The 27,805-nt window shown below is 38.0% G+C and overlaps 1 protein-coding gene across 5 annotated transcripts; it reads right to left on the bottom strand.

Annotated features, from left to right (window-relative positions):
• Positions 1 to 343: 343 nt before the first annotated feature.
• igf2bp3 (insulin-like growth factor 2 mRNA binding protein 3) lies at positions 344 to 27,601 on the bottom strand. 5 transcript variants are annotated; one of them, XM_079878524.1, is made up of 16 exons: positions 26,945 to 27,601; positions 25,946 to 26,006; positions 19,204 to 19,252; positions 12,221 to 12,272; positions 12,065 to 12,128; positions 10,748 to 11,026; positions 9,528 to 9,662; positions 8,968 to 9,090; positions 7,864 to 7,999; positions 7,639 to 7,773; positions 6,365 to 6,436; positions 5,390 to 5,512; positions 5,170 to 5,244; positions 4,939 to 5,070; positions 1,992 to 2,105; positions 344 to 1,641 (listed from the first exon to the last, which is right to left on the bottom strand). In XM_079878524.1, exons 1-16 carry the CDS (start codon positions 27,117 to 27,119, stop codon positions 1,543 to 1,545), a joined length of 1,824 nt encoding a protein of 607 aa, XP_079734650.1. In that variant the 5' UTR covers positions 27,120 to 27,601; the 3' UTR covers positions 344 to 1,542. The 5 variants fall into 5 exon arrangements, with proteins under 5 accessions (XP_079734650.1, XP_079734651.1, XP_079734652.1 ...); XM_079878525.1 differs by having other exon boundaries at positions 5,390 to 5,509; XM_079878526.1 differs by lacking the exon at positions 6,365 to 6,436 and having other exon boundaries at positions 26,945 to 27,600.
• Positions 27,602 to 27,805: the final 204 nt, after the last annotated feature.

The following is a 27,805-nucleotide window of genomic DNA, read 5'->3' as shown; positions in this document are numbered from 1 at the left end:
GTTTTTTCACTTATTTACTAAACGTTTAGTTTCTTTGCTAATGTTCATTTTATATATTTTTTTGCTTTTTCACTTTGAATGATAAACGAAAGATATAAATGAAACCGTTCGCGCGTTCATCTCTACGTCATAGCTCGTTAGCCTAGAGACGCGCCCCCGACTATTGTAACCTAATAGCTATTAACGCAAAAGCATCTGAGCAGTGAAACTTCCCAACCCCGACATGCATTGACTGACGTTAAACACTGAAAATCTTCGGCATGTAAAGCCCAGTTTGATGCAAAAAGCCGTCCCAAGACCAAACGGAGCGCATTATTTGGAAAAGGGGGAGAGAAGAAAAAAAAAAACGAAAAAAAAAAAAAAAAAAAAAAAACGATGAGCACGGGAAAAGAAAAAACAACCTCAATCGGGCTGGTCGTTCTTTATTATGATAGACAACTAGTCGCGTTGAGGATGAGGGGGTGTCAAAGAGGCTACAGCAGGACCTTGATTATCCCTGACCTCTATTGCTTGCATCCAACCCTAACTGAAGTGTAATGAACTGCGGGTGAAACGTATGCTACCGCCGAGACAGGTATTAGCATATTAGCACGGCATTGCTGCGGTATGTATGGTTGGCGTTATTTCTCATTACCTTGACGTGTTCAGAGGGTGGTGGCTCCTCAGCGACACTGAGGCGCTTTTCTTTTCTTTCTCCTATCTGTAGCCAACATAGAAGCCCAAACTCCGCTCTTTTACACACCAGATATGCGCAAAATTATATACAGTTATTAATCGAGCGCACGCTGCAAACGGAACAAGGCGGAGTCCGGGATTCATCCGTTCACTACAGACTAAATTTTACATTTTCTTAAAAAAATAAAAATGTTCAAGAACTATTAGCTTTATAAAGTATACAAAATACCACAAAGCAAAATAAAAAAACAGAACATTTTTTTTTCATATATAATTTTCTTTTTTTCTGAGGTACTCTAGCCTGAGGTAGATCAGTAAAATGCATATTAACTTGGTTTCCTGGCCAACACCAATCAACACTTCCCTCAGTCATAAGTGGCAGTGTTGCTCCACCTTTCATAATTTTACATTATGTATATATATCTATTAATCTATAAAATGCATCAGAATTTATAAAATGCCACTACGGATCACAGGACAGCGTGCGTACTTCAACAATCCTCTTTCCATCTCAAGCCGAAGACCTTAAACCCCACCCCGTGTCACCCATTCCGCACCCCAAAAAAACAGGCTCAAAACGCCTTTTACACTCAAATGCTGCATTTCCCAATGAACTCAAATATCAAAAACTACATTTAACGTTTGTCAATTAAGGACTGTGCATTTATCGTATTAAGGCAGGGACTGGGTGGCTGATTTTCCTATGATTTGATTCAAAGAAATTGTGAGGGGAGGGAAGGTGTACACAGTCTCAATGAAACTTCAGGAGGAATGGGTGTAAAAGCAGGCGGGGTTGTAAGGACATTCCCTGACCCCTGAGATGGACGCGTCCCGTGTCCTGTCAGTCTCCGAGAAGACGCGGTGGCTCTATTTCCTCCGGGTGACTGGTGGACCTGTGGCTGAGGCCTTAGGCTGCTGCTGCCGCCTCACCTGAGAGATAATCTCCTGGATCTTCCGCTGAGCCAGCTGAGAGACATGAAAGATAACGGAAAAATACTTAAATCAAAGCGCAAAATAACATATCGTCATCACAGTACTTGAGCAATAAATGAAAAAAGGCTGGATGATTGTATACTGGATAAAGCTGTGTGTAAGGCTCAATGAATCATTAAGAATTAAGAAATGATCAAAAGTGACTAAAGTACTTGACCAAAATACATATTGAAATTAATAATAAAATATTTATATATAATTGTAAGTATTATTTAAATACAATACATCAACACATTTATTGGGATCAGAGAAAGTATTTCACCACCAGAGAATTTCACATTTTAACCATTATTCAGCTCTAGCATGTCTAGTAGCTCAATCACCTGGCTTGCATAGAAGTGGCCTGTGATTTTTACTACTACTTGGTCATTTTCATCAGGCGTCTGGTCCCGCGGGACAACCACCTCTGCACTGGTCAAGTTCTGTAGTTCATTCACCTAAAGACAAACAGAGCAGCGGTCATTCCTGGGAATCAGTGCCTTTGGTGTCCACAGTTAAGATTATGATTTTACAGCCTTAAAATATTGAACAATATCAAAGCTGTCTTAGTCATAAATAACACCATTTGAACTCTAAGCATATTGAAGTAGATAATTGTATTTGTTTTTAGACATTTTACAGCATTTTGAACCACCATATAGCCCCATTTTTCATATGTCCCCAGGTTTGCGTACCCCATTTTTATGTTAAATACAACACATACTACTGTGATTTTTCCTATTTTAATTTTTTTTTTTTTTTTTACGTTTTTGGGTATATCAGTATTGATTCTCTCTAATGTAAAGAGTTTCAATTAATTTTAACAATTACAATAAACATTTTTAGCTTGTCCCTTAATTTATTGTCCACTCTTATTTTTGACTACTTTCTCACCGTCTATTTTTTTTAATACATTTTATCTTTGAAATTCAACGTCAACCTGTTAAATCAGAAGATGTAACAGAGTGGACACCGAGTGTGTGTCCGAAGCACAGCGCTTCCACAGTAGTGTCCCCACTCCCATCAAGACACTGGGGCATTTGGACCCACACAGACCACAGGGTGAGCACCCCCTGCTGGCCTCACTAACATCTTCCAGCAGGCAACCTGGTTTTCCCAGAAGGTCTCCCATCCAAGTACTAACCAGGCTCAACCCTGCATAGCTACAGTGGGCAATCTTTGTCTTGGGCTACAAATTACAATTCATACATAAAATATATATATTTTCTGATAACTTAACTGATATGGTTTTAAAGGGACATGAGTTGTCCAAGATAAAATGTACACAACGCCCATAAATTAGAATCATAAGTATTTTAAAGGGGACCTATTATGCAAAATTCACTTATATATTGTTTTTGAACATAAATCCATCCACTCCAATTGTTATTTTCCCCAATAATATGTAACAGCATCTTAAAGGCTACGCTCACACTGCGAGCCTTAGTGCTTAATTCCGATTTATTGCTCAGATAAGATTTTTTTTGTATAGTTGTTCACATTGTCATTTTAAACGGCCAATTTCAGATTCCAGTATGAACAGATCATGGTCCTGAACTGATCCGCATGCGCAAAATAACAATAAAAATACGACACGCAGCTCGCTGTTATATGGAAGTAAACAGAGGACATTAAACTACATGATTGCGCGTTTATAGTGTGATCTGCTGTGGAGGCCAGCAAATTTGTGCAGGCAATATAAAATAAAATAAAAACTAAGATCAGAAGATGAAAAGAGCAGAATTTTTTTTAACATTTCTGATACGAGCCCTCATGATTTGCTTGTATTTAAAGCTGTTGCTGTAATACCGGTACTTATAAGTTCAGAGACATCACTGTCCTTTCACTCACTTCCTTGAGCAACTGTCTTGATAACTTCGGCTATGCAAAATCTTTGAAGTGGTTCCTATGAGCGCAGAATTGTGACGAAGTAGTGACGGAGTGTTGTCAAAATCTGAAATTTTAAAAATGTGACCGGTCCGCTGATAGACTCCTGCTTGTGCTTTCAAACGCTCCCACTTTCAAAACACTTTCTAACAATTCCGTGCGCTCTCAAACGCTCCCGTGCGTTGATCATTGTAGCCAATCACAGACATTCAGTATCCGAAGAGCGGGTGAACACAATAGCCAATCAGATGCATTTACGATTCCGGGCTCAAAGATTCACATTTTGTAAATTTCAGCACCGATTCGGTACTTTTGACGACAACTCCTTTAGAGTGACTTAAAAGTCGCATGAATTCCGATGACCGTTCAGACTGAGGTCGCATTGCAAAACATCTGACCACATATGGAAGTGGCCCAAATCAGAATTGAAAAGTTCAGATTCCATGTGGTTTGTGCAGTTCACACTGTCGTGATCAAAACAGATCTGAGTCACGTGAACAAAAAAAGTCGGATTTGGGCCACATTTACCTGCAATCTGAACGTAGCCAAAAGGAGCCATTCAGGAATGTACTCCAATGTGACATCACATTAGAACAGACCCCACCCATGACTGCCGATGGAATCTTATACAAGCTGCTTATATTTCAGGCTAGACCAGCTAATACGCATGTGAAGTCCTAAGTACAAGTCTCGGGATTCTATGGGAACTGGAGCTCCTAACGGCAGCTGCAGTGACGCAATGACTCTTTATTTAGAAAATGGGACGTATATTGCCATATTGTGCTATGCAGTTTCTCCCATTCATAAGTAATAGAAAACCATAAATCAGAAGTTGGTATGAACTGATATGGCTTTAAAACTCATGGAAATAAACTTCCATGATGACGAACTGCAATGTCACGTGAGCGTGACCACGACAGATATTGCCAAAAAAACCCTCAGCATCTGTTTGATTTTGATTGAGTATACAAGGCACGAGCTGTAAAGGCACAGCGCTATAGAGCGGTGCAGGTATGACGTAAATTTGTAGGCCAAAACAAGACATTTTCGCACTTCCGGTTCTATCTTCCCGAAGTGAATGTTTTTAAATGGGTTTTTGGTTAAATGGCTGAAATAAGGTCTGTGGTAACACAAGCTCAAGATACTTTCAAGTTTTATTCTACCACAAAATACATCAGTATAACCCTCCTCGTGATTGTTTTTTAAAGCTGTTATGGGTCTTGTACCCGAGCTTGACAAATCATTCCTTTTAAAAAAGTTTGATTTTCAAAATTTTACGATGTCCAAAAGGCACCGCATGCCAAGATTGAGCTAGCTATGACCATTGAATGCTGGGAATAAATGCATCTGTAAAGCAAATATGAGCATTGAAAACTTAAAAAATAAATAAAAGTGCCCGTTTACCGTTTTGCCTCCTTTGCCAATGACTCTGCCAGCGGCGAATGATGGCACTTTTATGTGAGCCTCTAATTTAACCTCCTCCTTCGGTCCAAAAAAGTTCTCCTCTTTTAACTTCCCAAATATACGTCCCTGAGCCTGAAAAAAACAGCAGAGAGAATCAATGCATGAATACACAATCAAATGACTGTATATTCATGCAATGAATTGATTCATAAAACGTCAAAACATTGTTACCTTGAACTGTGCCTCTGGTGGTCCAATAATAATGACCATTCTTTGCTTGGCGTCAACTTCATCAGCAGGTGCAATCTATTGAAGACAAAGTGACAGATCTTAAACTTTAATATTGCATTAGCATGGTAAAAATAATACATCATACCTATAACTATTAAGTTTAACAAACAGGATTAGAAAGGAAGATAAAAGATCACAAGTCATTCTTGCGGTCACTCACTTTGATTGACGCACCAGCAAAGCGACTGAGTTGTTTAATGTGCTGGCCCTGCTTGCCGATAATAGCACCAACTGCCAGGGCAGGAATGAAGAGGTGCACGGTTTCTGACTCCATCTGTGACTGCTGACACAAAATACACATGAGTTATGATCACACATTTAACACAAAATAAATCTGATTTTATGCGAGATACATCAAGAGAATATGCCACAAGACAACAAACAACGTCCTAGGAAAAACATTCACTCACATGGTCAATTAACTATCAGGGGTCATGACATGAGGAATGAAGACTTGAAAATCTGCTCACCCAGTTATAGTGAGATAAAACTATTTAACTGATGCTGTTATTTTTATGCTATATTATTAACTAATGCTGTTATTTTTATGCTATGCGATTACTTTTTAACAGAAGTCCCCAGTTCAGTCTCAACTTTGTGGCATGCAAAAAAAATATTTTAGAACTTATCACAGGTGCGACCAAACCGCTTGAGCAAACGGTTGCAACTCAATTCACATATGAAGAGGTTTTTATTAAAAGGCACAGCAGTCAGGAAAAAAAATGATCTAAAATTGAGTCATACAAATGTAGATTGAGCAAACATTCAACATGAGAACTATTCAGAAAAGCCAAGGGGTGAAAAATAAATCCCCAATAAGCCACTATAGACAAAATTACACACCTGTGCATTTCATTCTAGTTTTTGGGTTAGTCCAACTCCATGTTATTCATGCCCTTTCAAACTTGACAACGTTCATTCCCACCCATCACAAACACACACACAAAGCACTTTAGGTCTACATCACGTGTTAAACATCTGACCCGCAGTTTTTCTGCATTTCTGTTAGCTGTGGAGGCTGAGCGACGTCCCCGGGGCGGCAACTAATCAGGGAGCAGACGTTTGTCCCTTCAGCAAATCCAGTAGCGAGCAGCCAAGCCATGCAGTGCATGGTGGGTAATAAATAAAAACTTACAGAAAAGGCTGTACTGCTGCTGGAGGAGAGCGTAGAGGCCCAAAACGGCACCTCACTCCCAAACACGCTGCACTAAGGAAGAAACATACACATTAACACGCACACTCCCACACACACTATACAGCCGTGATAAAAAATATAGGCAGTGGCATAAATTGTTACGCATTGTTTCATAGCCTCCCTCTGAAACTAACCTACCACAGATCCAAAGTTTCTATGTACCGGTAATGATCTCCGAGCCACTTCATTACCACTCGTCTTCTTGCTCAAACATGCTGCAAAATGCACGGATCACCAAATTGCTTCTGGATCATTGGGAGAAGTTGCTCTTGCAGGACAATTTGATTCCATTCTTTATTCATGGCAGTGTTTTTGGACATGAGAGAGCACGATTCCTTGGATGAAAAGCAACCCCACCCATGGATGGTTTCATGATGCTTCACTGTTGGCGCAACACAGGACTCATGGCTTCTTTTCTGCCCTTCTTGACACCAAGCCATTGTCCAAAATTCTTCTTCACACCCACCTGCTGCCAATATTGAGAAAGATCTGCACTGGCGGTAATGTCTAGTACTTGTTCACACTTTCCCATGTACTGATGATATTAGTGAAAATAAGTTAGCTGGTCATTTTGCGCCAGGGCCAAAAATATGAAATAATGAAATTTGGGTTTTGTGAATGTTCATTTTTTTTGGCCAATGAGGCCTTTTTGCACATGATCACCCTGCACAATAATCTAGAAACTATGTGAATCAACACCACAACAACTTAAGCAGCAAACAAAGGAAACCTATTTATGTCACTGCCAATAATTTGTCCACGGCTGTAGGCGCCAAATGTACATATTGCCGTTACATACGTAAATAGCGGTGTCAAAAGTACCGACTCCGGAACCAAGTCGGTACTGAAGTTTTAAAAATGTGACGCTATGAGCGGAATCGGAAACACCTGATTGCCCATTGTGTTCAAACGCTCATCAAATATGTCTGTGATTGGCTACAATGATCAAGGCTTCAACAACATGTTGTATATATACACACATCAATGATGATCTTCACCTAGCGCTTACACAGATACACACGGAGCGTTTGAAAGCAGGCGTCTATCAAAGTGTCACATTTTTTCAATTTTAGTACCGACTTGGTACCAAAGTCAGCACTTTTGACAACACTATACGTACATTAACACACTCTCAACTTGCATAAGTGTACACCAAACATACATCTCTCACACACACACACACAAATACACACAATTATATCTAATTTTGTTACCCCAAAAGACTGATAGCCAGCTTGAGCCCCTGCCGGAGGTCCTGATACCACAGAGGGTGACATCCCTCCACCCGCTGCACCGGGAAAAATACCCAACGCGTTTAGATTGAGCCCTGGAATCAGGTTAGATTGTAGCTAGAGGAATAAAAGGGCAGATATTTTGTTGTTGTGCTGTATGCAATCTCAGATGAAAATGAATACATAATGATATCATTGCAGACTTACATGCATGGCAGCTACGTCATTCTCGTAGGACTCACGGATTTTCTTCATGACTTCTTCTTCTGCTTTTGAGCAAGCATCTAATGTACCCTTAACAGTAATGGTGCGCTCTGGGTTATACAAGGTCAAATCCTGCAGACTAGGATTGGAGGGATATGGAAAGAAAGATAAAGAAACATGAAGTAGCTCTGTTAATACAAATATATGCTAAAGAAATCTAGTGTTATATATTAACAAACTATTAAAAATAATTGATCGTAGAAATAAAGCTGAAGAAAAATAAATATATATATATTTTTTAATTCATCTAATATGTGTATATTGTATGTAATATATTGTATGTAATATGAAAAATTACCAATATTGCCATGGCTTAAGTTAAATTAGTACTAAAATGACTAAAACAAATAAAGCCAAATATAAAAATGACAAATGCACAAAATTACTGGGAAAACAAAACAAAATAAAATAAAAGCCAATTCAAAATATCAATAAATCCTATAATAGTATCTAATTAATACTAAAATAACACTAAAGATAACCAGTAGAAGCAGAGCGAAAACACACCAAGTTAAGTCCTTTGGTAAAGTGGCATAGACGGAGTCATCAACCTTAGACATGTGTGCCAAAAGAGGCAACCAGTCACACGCGAGTGATAAAAGTGAGAAAGAGGCATAATTTAGTAATATATAATAAAATAATAAAAACCTAAATTCCCTTGCATTTGAAGGTCAAACTACCACTTGAAGTAACAGTCCTCATTATTATGCAGCCTACATTATTTAGTAATATGCTGGATGGAATCCAAACACTCCAGCTGAACTGTGCAGCATGGATAAACCCACTGGACAAGTTAAATGCATATTCAGTGGGTCACACAGTGTATATCTGAGAATGTTGCCTCGAGCAAAGTTTTAAAACAATGATCTCTGCAGAATAAATGACATCTTCGGAAGTTTGTATGGTACTAAAGATTCAACCCAGTGTACATGATTTATTCATGTCATAGTGCATGCTGGGAAACATAACCAAGCAAACAGACAAGGTATAAAGATCAAAAACAAACAAAAAAAACAACAACAAAAGAAATAAAGAAAAAGTACTTACGGTGAGATTGTGATCTTTGTGTCAGTATCTTGTTCAATTTTCTTCAAGTTGCGTCCCTCCTTTCCAATCAGACGGCCGACAAAATTATTATGAGCCAGAATCTTTAGAGGGATTTCCTCAGTGCTGTGTATATGGAGGGTATAATGGGTTTAATGTGACTAAATGTGCAACACTGAGTGTAAATGACAATAGTTGTGTCCCACATGATACACTGTTCACAATGTACTTATGCGCCATGGACTTAACCGTGTAGTGTATGAATTCTATATGGATATTTTGTCATTCAACATTGGAGTCTGACAGCCCCTCTCCCTCCGCTATGTAATTATAGCTGCAACTTTTCTGTCAATTTAGTGCATCATCCGGGGATTTAAAGTGCACTTTTGGGAATTTTCAGTGAGAACTACTCGCACTATTTACACTACAAAACGTCATAGAATAGTGCACAAGTACGCAAACTGGGACCCACCGCCCGTCTGGAAAGTTTGTGTAACAGTGTAGTGTGACATACAAAAAGGGATTAACAGAAACAGAATGACAGAGTTTGTATATCATCGCACATTTTAGTGTCAATTGCCTCTTTCTGCATGATCTCCATGATGTTTCGACAGGCAGAACTGCATCCCTCTGGAGTGGAGTGAACAGTGATGGGCTTTTCCGCAGCCCCTGCATTCTCCTTACGATGGATATCAATCCTGTGTGCACATACACAATATGTTATCAACTTGTTAAAGCAGTCTGACCCAACGCTGGGTTCCCATCCCAAACCCAAGGATGTATTAAATAGACCGAAGGTGACAGGTAAAGACATTCATAATGTTACAAAAGATTTCCATTTAAAACAAATACAGTTCTCTTGAACTTCTATTCAAAAGAATACTGAAAAAAAAAAGTCTCACGGTTTCCACAAAAAACTAGTTAAACGTTTTTCAACGTTGATAAGAAATGTTACTTGAGTACAGCATATTAGAATGATTTCTGAAGGATCATGTGGCAATGAAGACTTGAGTAATAGTTGCTGAAAATTCAGTTTTGCCATGACAGAATTATTTTTTTTTTTAGAATATATTAACATGAAAAGATATGACTTGGATATTAATTTTGAGCAACATATACTGTTAAAAAAAAAAATCTTACCAACCCCAAACGTTTGATTGGTATTGCAAGTACATTTGCACAATCGGAAACCATTAAAATCATATCTACATCATCTACAGAGCTGGGAATTTGAGAACTGGTTGTAAAATGGGCCAATATTTTTTTCTAGCCACTTAAGTTGTACATAAAAATTATGCATCAAGCAGTGGTTACACTTAAGTCTTTAATGCAGGGTTCACCAATCTCGGTCCTGGAGGGCCGCTGTCCTGCAGAGTTTAGCTCCAACCCCAATTAAACACACCTGAACCAGCTAGTCAAGGTCTCACTAGGCATACTAGAAACTTTCAAACAGGTGTGTTGGAGCTGGTTGGAGCTAAACTCTGCAGGACAGCGGCCCTCTAGGACCGAGATTGGTGAACCCTGCTTTAATGCATCAATTTGGAGAGTGATTTTATAATTTTATTAAATACATTGATTTATTTAATCAAATTCTTCAATCATCGAGAATACAACTTTGATCAGTTCGATTTCATAAATCCAATATTGCAAAAGATTTTAATAAACTGGTATATAGAGCAAATAGGCTCAGTGTTGAGTGTAAATGTTGTAATGTTAATATGTGGTGCTTTGTGCGCATTGTGAAACGGGACTGTTTACAAGTACGTACACAGAGTATTCTTACTTTGAGTGAGTCTGCTTGGTTATGTTGCGGATGGTAGCACCTTCCTTGCCAATAATAGCTCCTACAAACTGGGTGGGCACCAAAATGCGTAGAGGCACGTCTGACTGTAGTTTAGGTCTCGCGCCCAGATTGGGAGAGCCTTGACGAGGCGGTCCGCGTGAGTTAAAACCTCTCCTGCCGCCCACGGCAGGGGTATCTGCTGTAGCCGTCTCATCTGGGATATAGGAAACCTTTAGTGCGTAGTTCTCCATAAGGAAGCCATTTAATTTGTCCAATGCTCTGGAAAAGTGAGCGCAGAGGAAACATTAACTTACTAACGTGAACAGATCTTTTTATTTAAGAACTCATTTTAAAAATCATGTTGCATTTAGAAGTTATATTTCAGTGAAAGGACCAAAGCAATGATGGATGAACAAAGCTACTTTTATACACAAACATCCCACTTTTATGTGTGGGATATTATGCTTAGTTGAATAAAAAATAAAATAAAACTGGGCCTCATTAATGAATGCAATTCTGCATTTCAGCAAATTATTGATTACATTATTGCATAAACACGTTTGAAAATGTAAAAAGTTTTTGGTTTAACTACCCCTTTAAACAGATTGGCTCTTGCTGATTTGGAACAAATTAAAATAGTACAAGTATAAAAACAATTGCTGAAAATAAGATGGGCCTCATTTATAAAAGCATTAAATAAATATACATAATTAAATTTTTGCACAATTTGTCACAATTCAATGCAACAGTTTATACAAAAATAGTTAATGAACATTCCATGAATGAGGCCCAATGTTCTACAAAAAAAAAAAACCTATTTTTTATTCAATATTGGCCATTTTCGGGGAATAGCCCTGGCGACTGAGACAAAGGGCATGAAATCTGCTTTTCAGCTTCCTTCTCAAACAGGACACATGTAAAACGTATGCTCTTCAACTCCCCATCGGTTTCGCTTAAGGCTTAGACATGATGTAATGCCAGAGCCCTTTAAAGCCACCAAATCTTTCATTGACATCCACTAGCGGATGGTAACAGGAACTCCCTATTGTGCGCAAACAATTGCAGAAGATTCTTTTATCCAAGCCTTTCCATTCATTTACCAGAGGCTTCTTCACCAACCCCTGTGACCGCTCTGCAGTTCAACTAATCAAACAGTAGGTGGCACTGAATGAGTTATTATAATTGCTGAATAAATCCCAATAGCAGTGCATGTGTAACCGACAGTCTCACATTTCACTGCGAGACGTGGGACAGAGATGCACTGGAGGGGGTGGGGTGGTGACCGAGTCGGCCGAATCCGAGGCAGATGATACTCACTCTCTGGCTTGGTCCTTGGCGGCATATCGCACATTGACTACAGCAGTCTCCGTGTCAGTGTTGACTGAAGATGGAATAGAAAGGGGAGAGAATTAACTAATCTTTTTATATATGGATTACTACTTAAGTGACAATCTGCTGAAGAGCACACCCTACCTTGTTCACAGCTCTCCACTGTGCCGTACTGGGCTAACAACCCGTCCAAAACCTGTTGGTGAAGACAAGTAACAAACCTTCAGAGTAAGATTAATGGTGTAAGAAATAACCAAATAGTCCAAGTAATGGGGTCAAAAAAATATTGAACGGTTGAAGTTAAGAGTTGACCCAAAACCATTTACTCACCCTCATGTTGATCCAAACCGGCATGACTTTTTCTTCTGTGTCAGAAAAAATGGTCGCTTCTGAACCATTTTTATTTTTTCAAACAAAAACAAACAAAAAAGCCATTAGCTTTTGTGTTGCTCAGAAGAAAGTCACACAGGTTTGGAACAGATGAGGGAGTGTAAATGACAACATACATTTTTCTTCAATATACATAGTCACTGCAGTTAATGAAACAAAATGACAATAGATCTTTCATATTGCGATGAAATTTAATGGATTATCGAAATGGAAAAGGAACTTTGTATGCATCAGTGGGCTTAGATTAAGGGGTTAAAGTGGAATAAATGGGATATATGATTGGAAAAGTCCAGCATACATCACTATAGAGAAGTCTGTTTTAACTGGATTGTCCAGTTGTGACAAACTACTTTTTTTTTTTTTTAAATAACACCCACACGGATAAATTGTTCACCACAAGCTCTATAACATGCATTCTGAAAATAAATAGGGTGATTTTTCATTTCATGTTGACTTTAAGCAGTTTGCCTCTTAATGATTTGGATCTTGAAGGGGTCTTGACCAAAGATTTGAACTCAAAAGCACACTTATGGAATCTTATACTTTAAAAACATGATATCCTCTCCAAATAAATAAATAAAAATAAAAAGCACTGTTTTACACCTCATTTGCCACAGTTCTTCGCTTCCACCACTCCTGCTCTTAAGGAGGCGTGCAGGCGAAACACTGAACATGGGTAAAAGGAAGCCTACAGGCTTTCACACACACCAGCCCCCTATACGTCACACATATTAATGCCCCAAACCACCCCCCAACCACCGCCACTTCCCTTCTCCATTACAAGCAGTCCTATTGGTTGGCGTGTGCATTACTATGGAATTCCCAGCAGCCATTGTGCATCTCTAGTCATTGGCTACATAACCAGTCAGTCACTGAGTCCAGGCCAATAAGACGAAGCTTCCTTCAGTCGGGTGAAAGAGGAAGGGGGTGTGGTTGGCTTTCAGACAACATGCAGTGAGGGGAAAGGTGGGGGGGTTGATCTACACATTCTGGGCGTCCGCACATGGAGCAGGCCTGTAGCTAGACGGGGCAGCAGGTTAAAATCCAGCCCCGGCTAAGCTCGCCTGAGCTTGGTCACACAGCAAAATGCACATCCCCAAAGCTACGCCATCACAGATAACACACACACACTCCAAGATCTCAACATGTGCCCACAGTAACAACACACATACCTTTTAACTGAACACAAATGGCAGGTCAAACTCAAAGAAAAGCAAAGGGAGAGATTAAATAACTAAATCTCGCTTAAGTAGGTACTTGACATTTTTGCAGCCTGACATCATGTGACTGCCGATTCATTTTGAGCTGAAATAAGAGAAGGAAATTTAATGCACTATAAATTAAGTACGTTTATTTGCAAGTGCATGGGAAATAAAACAATTAGACAAGGTCCAATTTTTTTTTTTGTTAACTTTTGGTTCATGCCAAGTTGATACACCTATCTGAATACAAATACAGCATATCCAACTAAATGCTTGTGGTTTTAAAAATAGTACATCCGAAATTCAAATTATTTATCGAGATGTACTGCTGAAAAAGTACTCTTTTTGTACTTTTAAAATAATAAAATGCTTTTACTCAGCAAGGACAATTAAATTGATCAAGTGATAGTAAAGACAAATATATACACACACATCAAACGATTTAAAAAAAAAAAGTGTTTCTTCAGCAACAAATTAGCATTTAAAATTCATTTCTGAAGGATCATGGAACAATGTGGACTGAATGTCTGTCAAAAACTCAGCTTTGCCACTAGAGAAAAAGTACATTTTAAATAATATTAAAATGGAAAAGTTAGTTAAAATTGTAATATGTTGCACATTATTACTGTATTGCGTTTAAATAAATGCAGCCTTGGTGAGCATAAGAGAATAACATTTTTTTTTAAAACTTTTGAACAGTACACTAAAATAATGACTCTTCCTATCTAGCTTTCTTTCACAAATGGACTACAGGCTAAAATAAATAATAAATAAAGTGAGCCTTTATTGACCTTTACAATTGACTTAATCTGCCAAACTGAGAGGCTAATTCACCATGGGTTCCCTCTGGAATTTTCTATGGCTTTTTAGCATAGCGGTTTCAGCTTTTTGTTTTTTTGTTTTCTCAGAAAAAAAAAAAAAAAGGTCTGTGATAAACACCACTTTAAAAGACTCATGCTTTGTTCTAAAACAAATTACAATCATACTTCAAAAGTGAATTTTAAAGCATTTACTACATTTTTTTTTTACTACATTTCTTGCAGTATTACATAAGTTACAACATAGGGATTTACAATGGTTCGCTTTGTCAAGCACAGAAACTCACATACTTGTGGTAGTCGTAGCAACTTATAGGACAAAACGTGAAGGTATCTACAAGTCTGAAAGTCACTGGAAATTCCCAAGGAAGCCCATGGTTCAAATGATCATTGTCTTCCGGGTTAATGGACTACAAACAGATTAGTATTATCCAGCAACAGAGCTTACCACCACAGGGCAAAACCTGAGTAGACATGATTCATCAGATGGATCATAAATACTTCAGCAGAATTCTGCTGCGGAAAACATGAACAGCCTTATAGTATATCAGAATGACGCAAAATTTACAGCAGTTTCATTTTGATATTTTATATACACGTTTAACATTAAAGGTGATATTTACAGTGCTAACAGCCCCCCCAACAAATTTCTCAAATTCAGACCTAACTGCTTAAAACGTACAGAATACATACAAAAGTTTTGCGGATTACATCAGCCTTGTAAATAGATACTTTATAGTAAGTTGACAACATCCCATTCACTTTACTGATAGATTGTTAAAGAATTCCATCAATTCAATTCCACCCATTTGCATACTGAATTGTGATTGTAAGAAAACCAATCTGTGTGCCTATTATCTATTCAGGGAAGACATCATATTTCATTTTTCACATATGAGACAATGAGGCCACGAGGAATTAAAGTCTTCTGTATCGGTGGTGTATTGATCAAAACACACACACTTCCAGGCGACAAACTCTGGAAAATATTAATAAATACATGTTTAATTATAATAATTAAACAGGTTTACATGGTCAATGTTCTATAACCCATTTAAGAAACATTTCCCCCAGAATATTCTCTTAAGAGAATACATAATTCTTAATGTCTTCTCTTTTTTTCTTTAAAAATGTGCCTAACCTGTGTATGGATCATAGCTACTTCAACACGAAAAGGTAACAGAAAGCATGTGGCCATTTAAATAGGAGATTTTTACACAGCTAGAGTAAGTGCAAAGAAATTGAAACTAAATTCAGGGGTAATAATGATACATTTTTAAAAGCTGAACTGTTTTGAACTTGACATGGTATTAAAATTAAAAATGCTAGGGAGAGAAAAACAAAAACTCACTTACACACCAATTAGTTTCTGTTCTCAGTCTACACCAGACACAATTACGTACAACAATATCAGAGAAAAGTGGTTCTTAAGTCGAATAAAACACTGTTCAAGTTACAGCATCTTTTAGGAACCTTTAGGCAAAAATATTAAGACAAAATATTAACCCTAAAGACTACTATCTCAATTTCAAAGGCCTCAATTCAGCATAATCACAATTTCGCTGAAACACTTGTTCACAATCTACTACATGCCTTATGATTGATAGTTTATACTTCATCACATGAAGGTGTTTGTTTTCTTTTACTTGATAATACAAGTATCGTTTTATAGTGAAATCTTTACAGATTTTTATAAAGTATACGCAAGAATAAATTGACTTTAAAAACACATACTGGACTAAAGCAACTCCAGTTTACTTTATTCTTACAACCAACCATAAAAAAAAACATTGTATTTAAAGAAAGATACATCAGGCTTTTGAGGACTGTTTCTTTGTACATTTGCCCCACAATAAAAAAAATACGAAGATTTGATCATAAAACTAACCATTTAAATATCTTTAGTTTATTAAAATGAATGCCATGTTAGCATCAAGGCTATTTATATGACAAACACAAGGTAAACAATCCATGCCATTTAAAATACTATATTGAACATTTCAACTTGACAATGTTTTCTGGTAGCATCATAAAAATTACAGTCCAACAGAATGTGTTTACCAGTCAAAGGAACATGACAAGAGTCAAAGGAGGAGTTTCGCCTTTCGATAGAAATCCACATGCGAGTCTTGAGTGACCCAGTCAAGATGACTTGGTCAGGTCTTTTTATCCTGGGCTTTCTTTCATAGAGTTTATTATTTTTATATTAATTCCATTCCATCTGCCACTTGTTAGTGACGTATAAGCTAATTAATGGTCTGGATTCAGAAGGTGGTATTTGATATTTCCAGGTCAAGCACTTCCCTGGCAGCCGCGTCCCAGAACCCAGAAAAATATCAAATTAAAGTTTTCCTTCTGTAAAAGCTGTAAAATTTCAATCTCAAAGTGGTCAGTCTTTATGGATTCAAGAGCTTGAAGACAAGACATTGAGTCGGAGGCAATTAAACAGACCCTTCTCAATATTTTCTAGAACCAACAGCAACGCTCGAGTCTGAGCTGTGAAGATAGAGCTTCGGTCCGGAATATGAATACCAATACCATATTGTTGATCCCCCATTACTGTTGCTGCAGATACACTGCATTCCCTGATGGATCAAAGACCAATAACAGTTCTATGTAGTGGAAGTGAACCTAAAGAAAGTAAGACATATTATTGGAAGATATAAAATGACAACTGATTTATGCACTTTTTTTGCAAGTAGTCTGCTATATAGATAAATATCTAATTGATTTACAAGCTATCAGAATTGAATCTTTTTGGACGTTATATATAAGCAACTGCATATTGCCTACAAATTTAATATTTTTGCTCAGTCTGGACCTCTGCTTCTTTCCTCGAGTATGAAGTTCATATTCTACGATCATACTATGAGAGCCATGAAAGCCTAACGTATCAATTCAATTATGATACTCCAAACGTGCTTTTTTAAAACCTTAGGTGCAATAAACTATTACAATACTTTGTTTTTCAGACTTATTTCATATATCAGGCTTTTCAGGTTTACTTACATCAACATAATTCATAATATTGTCAAGGAACACTTTAGTAATCGTGATCGATACATATTGAAATAGCCTTTAAATCGTTCACAACACTTCACATATTATAGCTTCGTTTTACTGTGACTGCAAACAATCCCAGTAGACTTTATTTACTCATTTTACCTGTAATAAAATATGCAAAAGGACTGATGCAAACAAGAATAAGTGATGCTAATGATACAGTGTGCAGTGATTATGCAGTAATTATTCTTACATTTGATTATTCAATTTCTGTATGTCTTACTTGAATGCTTCTGATAAACAGATGTAAATGAAAAAAAAAGTAAAGCACTGTTTATTTACTTATATTGTTTTAGCTGTACTGCTTGTTTTTTTGCATATTTGTTCTTATTTCTATTAAAATAAAAAACAGTTATTATTAATAAGAATTGGGAAAAGACGCATTATGAAGCGCCGAGAATCATTTTATAATCTAATTGTTTTCTCCAAACCATAATTGGTTCAGGAGGCAAGTGAAGATTCACACCTCTTATATAATAATCATAATAATAATCATAATAATAATCATAATAATAGCCATTAGCAGGTTTTGCACAAACACACATATACATACACACACACACACACATATAGCAATTCTATTAAAGCTTATTATATTGAGTTGGCTGGGGAAAAAAAAGAAACCACACACACCGAAAGCTCCCTATGTTGCTGACTAAATCTATGATGGAAATCACAGCGAGTCGCCATTTTAATTGTAGTTATTGTCGACTCTAATGTTTCTTTAAATCATTACATTTAATCCAACATCAAAGAGGCAATGACCTACTACTGTAATAATACATTTAAATGAAACTGGTAGTTGAGAAGCCCCCTACCCAGCACCCCCAAAAGCTGGGGAAACAACGCAGTTTTGAATCTGAACTGATTCCTATGATCAGAGCACTTTTGTAGACTTCTGTAAGGCTATGTTCACGAGCAGCCATGTAAACTTGCAAGAAGGAGCGAGAAAGAGGGATACGCAAAACGAGCATGTCATGCACGCTTTCAAAGGGTCAGTGAGATCTTGTCTCAAGCTCAGATGAGAAGCAGGAGGGCAAAGAGCAGCGTACTGAACCGTACTGATCACTTCTACAGATAGTTTGATCTGATAAGTGAAAGACAAGAATAATGGGTTAGTAGGTGTAAAGGGGATTTTTTTTTAACTGAACATCATATGCTTTTAACTAGATCTGTTCTAGACTGGCACCCACACTATACTAATCAAGAAAAGCCAGATAATACCCATCCATCTTGTGAGATAAGGGCACAAATCGGGAAATTTTTAAATGCTAAGTATTTTAGATCCAAATCCTTTTTCAAAGCAATTTTTGTAACTCTACATCACATGACGAGGCTTCCCGAAGCTCAAACCTCACACACAAGTCACACACCTCTAAAACGAACATACACAACAGGCTACTTCCCAAAAAGCCGTTTGAAACATCTGATGAAGGATACATATGAAGGATAATTACTTAAAACACAAGGCCCAAGATGTCAAATTCTAGGACATTACTCAGGAGGGCTGCTAGCTTAAATAATAGTGCTGCTGAGGCGTGGTGGTGAGCCAGCAAGTCACAGTATGGCTTCAACACCACACCTCATACAAGGCCCTTCACCTCAGAGAAGGAAAGAAAAAAAAAGAAAAAGAAAGAGAGAGAGTGGCACTTACTTCCCACTGCATGTGAGGGGGGATATTCCTGATCTGCAGCTTGCAGCTCCTGGAAAAAAAAAAAAAAAGAGAGAGGGGTCATTGTAATACAATAAAAATAAAAATTGAAACTTGCACTCTGAAATAGGCTTTGCCCCCCTACAAATCAATGTAGTAATTGTCAATTTCTATACATTTTCCATTTCTTAGTTGAGACTTGTCACCAGAAATCCACTTCCCACTTTGGTTTCCACGAAAGGAAATTACTGAAAATTAAAGCTAGATTGTGTCCAATCAAACAGCCTCTCTAACACAGCAAATAGAAAATGGGTTTGATCTTGAAAACAAATTAGGTTTATTTAAGCTACATAATCTCCCATAGATGGAGTTTTAGTAATTCTAAAGACCTCAGTTTCAATATGTAGACCTGCAAACACCACTGTATTGCAAATACATGCATTAGCTGTTCCTTCATAACTCAAAGAAATTATCTGACTATATGGTACATGTAATTGGAGATTAGGGATCCAGTTAGGGGCAATATTAGCAAACATAAGTAACTCATCAGACAAGAGGGAAGCAAGCTAGTGGTTTTGTGAGCCATTGATACCAGGATAGCAAAAAGACATACCGGAGTCCATCAACTGGAACAAACACAACCTGGGATTTGTTGTATTAGGAAACAAAGATACCTAACGTAAACCAGTCTCCTACTACAACCGAGTCTGAAATTGGGGTTTATAAATCAAGATAATTGATACAGAAAGGTTGCCCATCCTTCTCATGGAACTATACGTGAAGGAGGTAATCAGCTACAGTGTAGAAAATGGTGAAAGTCCAATGACTTAAGTGTAAATATCAGTTGGTTTTAAGTACGTTACAGCCACAGAAAGGGGACAGTAAACCTGTTCAAATAGGTAGAAAAGGCTCAGGCCTTTTAAAAGGCTTTTTGACAGTGGCTTCCTTTAAAACTCATTTAATACAGTCACCTCGAAGTCTCCGAAAGCCTCAATCAATCATCTCAAAGGTCCCTAGCTTTTCGTAAAGCAGCATGAAAACTTACAAACAAAGGTAAAAATCTCTTACCAATGTCTGAACACCTTGCTGACTCATGTATCGATTTAAACACCCTTAGTCAATAGAATTCTAGTTATTTTTTAACATGTACATGATCAGAGCCAGATGTGTTTTAATTAGCCTTCAGTTGTAGATGCAATTGATTTTGCATATACAGCAGACAGATAAAACCTGACTATACAAGATGTCATTATGTCTGAGATGTTTGGCATATTATTGCCACATGCCTTGATTTCACAAACACTGACATGTAGATAATGTAGGGTGAACTTATATACAAAGTGAACTTTTATATAATGGACATGCTTGATTCAAACATTATACCATAGGTCAGGGTTCCCCAAATCTTGGCCTAGAGAGTTTAGCTCCAACCCTTATCAAACACACCTTAGAAAGCTAATCAAGTTCTTCATGATCACTAGGAAACAAAAGTTAAATAAAAAATAAAAAGATCACAGGTAGGTGAGTTTGATCTAAACTCTGCAGGGTTTTTTTTTTGTTTAAGAAATTCATAACACCACACTGTCTACAATACCAACTGGTCAGAGACTACAACCAAATCCATTATGAATCAACTATTTTGTCAATAATGTAAAGAATGTGTCAGTTAGCTTTTGAGAAAGACACCTGTAGCAGTCAAGAACCCTGACAGGGTATTTAATGTTTACATTACTACGAGTACAAAGACATCTAGGCTACAATCCTAATATAAACTAAAAAAAAAAAAGATGCTGATGGCCTACACTTTTTCTTCAGATTCATTTAGAAATGACAGCGTTTCTCAGATTTATACAGAGCCAATAAATGTCAGTCGTCACTGTAAAATCAATTTTAATGGTGGTATAGATTTTAAAGACCAGTACTTTTATTTTAATATAGGTTTCAATAATAATGTGTATGTTTTGGTGTAGCGATTGTGAAAGATCTATAACTGGCCACTTGACTTTACACTGCTCCAAAGTTCACGGTCTGTATACTCGCGTATTTACACACTAACATTTACAAGAACAGAATGTACAGAGGACATGGGAACAAACAAGCCTCTACCTGAACAGGTAGACACACTCCCTCTCTCAAACACACACGTTTTACACATGTACATAGACTGGGGCCTAAATAGTAAGTAATAATAGGGGACTCGCAGGACACTGGTGTTCAAGAAACTGCCCCACCATAATAGAGTAATCAATGTCGATGCACATAGGTGCTTAAAGCAAACAGTGTGCATCAACAGTTCTGATGGCTTTATAAACTCAATGGTTGATCGGGATTATTTACTTAAGTGTATTGTGCTCTAATTACTGGCTATCGAAATGTCAGCTTTCACCTCCCTAAAAGACAGTAAACCACCACCCCAAAAAAAAAAACATTGTGCAAGTTGTTTTAATGACCGTGAAAAAACAGATGGTGGATCTTGTTTTAACAGCAATGTCTTTGCTGCAAAAAAGTTACGAATTGAGCAGTTTTCAAGCTGAATTTATGATTATTCATTTAGACAAAAAAAATATAGAAAACTAAAAATTTGCATATTTTCTCCATTTCCTGTCATGTAGATTGTACAGTAGCAAATTTAAATAGCACTACATTACCATCTAAATAATTCAGGACTTTTTAGCAACTATTTTCTAATAAATAAATAAATAAATAAACTCAAAATGGTCATACCATAATGCCTCTGCAAATTGGAACAAGCTTGGATATAATATTCGGACATACACTGCCACCATTAACTCCTGCAAGCATTTTTGACCTTTTAATTTGTTGTTTTACCTTGAAATTGACAAGTTCAAATACTCACTGACACATTAACTCTTAAACTTAACGCATGTTAAAAAAAACTAGACTGTCTATCCTAGCTTTGTAACGCTAAATGGAGTAAGGCCTAGAGATGAAGTTGTGCACGGTGTAAGGGACATTTGCACTCATGAAGAGTGTACATGTCAAGAGGGGAACAATCACTGGGAGTCATCTCAGGAATGATCAAAATGCATCACAACTTGCATTCAACATCTGTGTGATTCCTGGACATGTTTTCCCCAGCGTGTCTGTGGTGTGAAAAAATCCAAGGCAGCGCAATCCAAATTTGATTTGTAACCAGTGAGGCAAAAATACCACAGGTAGTTCAGGGCTTATGCTAACATCTAACAGGGAAAAGCTCCTATAGAGAAAACAAATTGATATAAAAAATTATTTTGAGCTTAAAGTCATGGGTTAAGAGTGATACTACACACAACACGAGAAGCCGTCCATGCTTCACTAAAAATCCACTGTGGCTTTAAGCTCTGACAGAATTACATAACCTAAAACAGCAATATATACACATTCAATATTTGAAATCTAAAAAAACTTAGTTCATACAATCATATCAAAATTAAATCTACTAAAAAGGAACAGACACAATAAAGAAAACATTAGCACTCAACTGAATGAACAGAGACATATGCGAGACCAGAGAAGGGGGGGGGGGGGGGGGGGGGAGCCAAGGCCAATAGTATAGCATTAACTGGGGTGAGTGAATTTAAAAAGAACCAAATGCCATTTCGTAAGCCTTTACGTTCACTTAAAACCAACTTTAGCGGAAAGTACAGCCGTACGACATTCCAGGTTTGACATACGAATTAAACACTTCCCTTTTCTTTTCAGGAATTTAGTGGGATTGGTGTGCTTTTCCAGTCCAGGTCTGCATTCCAGTGGGAATGCATTATGGAATGTTCTCCTACAGCAGATTAAGCTATAGGAGCAAGAGGGGAGAGTGTGTGTGTGTGTGTGTGTGTGTGTGTGTGTGTGTGTGTGTGTGTGTGTGTGTGTGTGTGTGTGTGTGTGTGTGTTAAGACGGGGGTGGGGTGTTAGTGCCCCATTTCAGGGTAACAAACTCTCTCTACCCCAGGGGGTGGGGTCTGGTTACCATGGTAACATGTTAGCCTACAGACAAGAAAGGAAAAAAGGGTTGGGGGTTTGGTTGTGACGTAAAGGAAGTAGAGGGCATCTTCATCTACTTCAAAATCCAACGGACATGCAACAACTGTCTCTGTGTGTACACGTGTAAGAACATACATAGCACAATGGGGGGATTGGGGTAGACGTCCCAACACAAACACTCCTGGAGGAACCAGGAAACATGGCTGCATATCATTCACAAGCCCGTGACTCCATCACGAGAACCCAAAATTCTGTCTGAATCAAGACACTTCAATATTTAGGTTTTATACTCACTAGTTCATAAGAGTAAAAAGACAAGAAAAAAAAGAGAACATTTCAACCATAGTTGATATTATTGCATAAGTTAAACAAAATAACATCAAATAGAAAATACAATTGATAAAATTACCACCAAATTCATTAGCACAAAGAAATAAAATAAAATAGCAGCTACACATTGTGTGTGACTTGAAATAGCAAAGTAGGGGAGGGTTTTCAACCATACACCAATTAAATAAGAACTTTTTATACTGTATGGGACACTTTACATTATATTACTGAAACCATTTTTTTTTTTTTTCATTTTAGCAATTTTTTTGGAACCAAAGTAAAAAGAAAGCCAAATATCTAGGAATATTTTCTTCCCAACTTGCAATCGTTATAGATTTTTTTTTAAAAAAGTAACATTTATTAAGTAGAGCAAATTTCAGCACTGTAATATTTATTAAATAAAATAAAAAGACCACACAAAGGTTAAAAAAAAATTCCACACACAACAGAGTATCTGTTCTAGCTGAAGACCCTTTTCCCCCACTCTCTTTTCCAGTTGGGGCCCCCCTTCAAGCGCCACACACACACACACACACACGTGTGCATGCACACACACACACACACATACAGCGCAAGCTCTGAGTGAAAACGGCTATGCTAGTAATCAAGAGGAAGCTACAAAATGAAAGATGGCGTATGAAACTAAACTTTTAAAGGCCAATGGGTTGTCCATGCAGACCCCTACTAAGCTCACGTTGTACACACAAGACTGGTTAAAGTCTGACTGGTCATCATGTTGTTATGTATGAAACATTTTAACTATGCTACAAAATTACAATTCTGAATTAAAAGGGAAAAAAATAATAATCCAGCCTAAATGTTGAGGTGAATAATACTGAATATTTACATAAATAATTAAGTCCTGTGTACATACAGCCTTGTACACACGTTGCCACCCTGACCACACTAAAGCTCCCAGAAAACGGCTCCATAGCATGCACAGCACCCCTTGATACACACACACACACGAGAGAGAGCTAAGGGGCCAAACTTTACCCAAATCTTATGTTTTGTGTGTGTGCGTGTAAAGGTGGGCAGGGCCTAAGCCGAGACTCATATGATAGAATGCAAGATCACTCCCATCATGCATTTCACTATACTTAACTCTCATTGGTTCGCAGTTCAAACCAACTTTACATACACAACCTCTGACCTGGTCCTATCAGCAAGTAGGCTATAGCACATGTGCAGCACACACAATGAGCATTACACACTTAAATTATAGTTTTTCTATAATTTACACACAAAACTCAGCATATTAAGCCATAGTTTGACACACGGTTAGTGGATAAAAATTAAATGGCAACCAAACGGCTTGCATGTCACCAACAGTTTAACATTAGCTGTCCCACCCTTAAAATTTAAAAGAAATTAACTTAACATGCGTTTAACCAGTACGAGAAAAAAAATCTAAATAAAGTAATCAAACATTACGTAGCATTTATTTGAATTAAACGTTTTAAACGCTTAAATGCAACGTCTTTAATTAAACTTATATAAATGTGGGCTATATCGCGTAAAATCTGTGTGTAAACTGCGTTGATTTTTGCCTGAGCAGTCAATATTAAAAACACTACACGCTAGTTATTAATAAAAAAACACAGTAGCTACGCCAAGGAAATGTGTAGCCTACGTAAGGTGGACGTATATTGAAAATAAGGCGAATATTCATTATAGCCTATCGTGTCGTTACGTCAACTTAATGATTAAAATAAAACGGCAACCCAATCGTACACGGTTGGTATACAGTGCTTTGTGGGTTAGCCTACACCGGGTCTTAGTAGTTACAGTTCCTGTGAAACCACAAACCAGTTTTGTGACAAGACCTCGACCCTTGCAGTCCACACGCGCTGAGGAGTCCATCTCGTGCCTGAGCAGCGCGAGGAGGGGAAGAGGGGGCGGAAGCACTGAGTGAGCGGCATGACTGAATAGTAGTTTCTTCTTAAATGGACGCCACTGCAAGCATGGCTCCATTAATGCACGGTCTCATTTTTACGATTGTGTTCTCACGTTGGACACCGTGCTACGTCCCTTGCTACATTTTGTCAAGGCCTAAAGGCCCAGTAATATGTGAACTCAGCACATCAAGGGCCTCTGATTTGTTACAAAAACCCACATTCCGCACGCTGGCATGGAGGTTCAACCAGTAGCTTCCACACCTTATTTTGTTACTAAACACACCGGCAGATTTACATTTAATGCAGATGCATGAAACACCGTCACCACCCTAAATAATGCATTTAGCTTGCAAATAACAGTTTGAATGATCATATGAACGAAAACAAATCAAATGAGTCATTTGAAAGAATAAAAACAACAGGAATCCCCATTTAAAAGCAGGGCTAGTGGACAGAAATTTAGAGGTATTAATTCAAAACCAAAACGTGGATTCAATTTCAACGTAGATGCAATTGCGAAATTTACAAATGAATCTTACCTTTGTCGTTTAGGGACAGAGTGCTCCACTTCTAAGACTTTTCCGTGGAGTTCTACTTTCCCTGAAAAATATTAATTGTATTTTAATAAGTCACATTCTTATTTCAAACAAAATGTCTATTATGTGTCAAATGTTTACAATGTACGAAAGTGCAAAAAAAATTAAATTCCTATTTATGTTACGTGTACAGAAACCACACTGACATGTAGGCTACTAAATTTCCACGACATCTTAAAGCAAAATCGTTTTTTAATTTTTTTTTTTTAAAGATCATGCATACAAATTCCCAGAGGTTAAACATGGAAGGCAAATTTGCCCCACGCTTGCGCTAAGGCCTCAGCCACGAGCAGCGAGACACTGACTTGTTTTAGAAAAATCACGAAAATGTCCACTGACTTATACGTTCCATTTACAGCAAATATTGCAGCCTTTACACAATTTACACTCATCCCAAACATAATCAACCCATATACTGGAGACGAGGGGAGTAGTCGAAAGGCCTACAAGCCACCAATGCAACCCAACCACCTGGTGTTCTAGAGCAGCTAGCGATAAAAGTGATACAATTTTACAATGGCAAAGTTCGAAGACGACCAATTCTGAGTAACACTTCAGTTCACATTCAGAAAGTGCTCCACGAGCTACGAGATGCGTTTAAAAACCAAACCAAACATGAAGACAATTTTAATTCAAATAAATAATATGTGCAACCACTCGCCACTTGGACACAGCATTTCACATTTCGCCCTGGTTAGACAAGCAACGCTGCAACTTTGATGGACACTTGCCGTTCAGTTATTTTGGTTCTAAAGCGAGACTTGGCGTTCTCGACGAGTAAAGCCCGTGGTTTAAAAAACTGAAAGTGAATATTCAACACTTGCTCAATCTACGTGCACATCCCTGCTTTGCATAGGCATTTAATTGTTAAACGCGACCGTTGCGTGTGCATTGTAATTCATATGGAGGGTGGACAAAATCACATTCGGATAAAAGTCTCACCTGAAAGAGTGTCAATGGCCCTCATCGCTACCTTTTCGTCGGGGCAATCCACAAACGCGTAGCCACTTTTTACGAGAAAGGGTGCACTGAAAGGTATCTTCCACTGCTCAAAGATACTTTCCAAGTCCAGCGCGCTCGCCTGCTCGCTCACGTTCCCAATGTAAAGCTTATTCATTTTGTTGTATACAAAAAAAGAGCGACCGTGTTGCAGAGGGGCAGCCCTTTATCGCGTCGCTCGGATGGGCAGTGTTTGGAGAGAGAACCGCACTGTCGCTCAGCGGAGGGTCTGGGAGTGTTCTCCCAATCACTCCAAGCTACTGAGATATTTGATGGACGAGATCGCCGCCGTGGTTGCGCGCACTCGCGTTTCCTCTTGATTTAAACGAGCTGAATTATTTATTCCGTCACCTCTGCGAGGCAAGGGCTAGGAGGAAACCAGAGAAAGTTTCTTTATTCTTTGGCGATGCGACTAAATTGTCAGACACGTTTGTGTAGGCACCGCCTCTCAATAACATCAAGAAAACGGAAAACAAAAAAACCCTAAGTTCTGCCTTTTTCAATGAGCCACGTGTTCAAACTACAAATCAGTCCTGCACGTGAGGTGTCCCGGTTGCTCAATTAAGTGTCGGATTGGGGGAAAATGGCACAGGGATGACTGGGGTGGGGGGAGAGATAGAGAGAGAGAGAGAGAGAGAGAGAAAGAGAGAGAGAGAGAGTGCATTTGCAGGGATCCCGTGCAAAGCTAGCTGTACTCGTTGTACCGTTCAATGATATTCCGTTCGGTGGACTTTTCTCTACTAATGCAATTCTGCGCTCTTATTGGTTGTTGTTGGAGTTGTAAAGAGGCGTTGCACGCACTCT

Source organism: Squalius cephalus (assembly GCF_949319135.1).
Source record: "Squalius cephalus genome assembly, chromosome: 8".
In the NCBI taxonomy this organism is placed as follows: Eukaryota; Metazoa; Chordata; class Actinopteri; order Cypriniformes; family Leuciscidae; genus Squalius; species Squalius cephalus.
The sequence above is the reverse complement of the archived record's forward strand: the minus strand, read 5'-3'. Positions and strand labels throughout refer to the sequence as shown.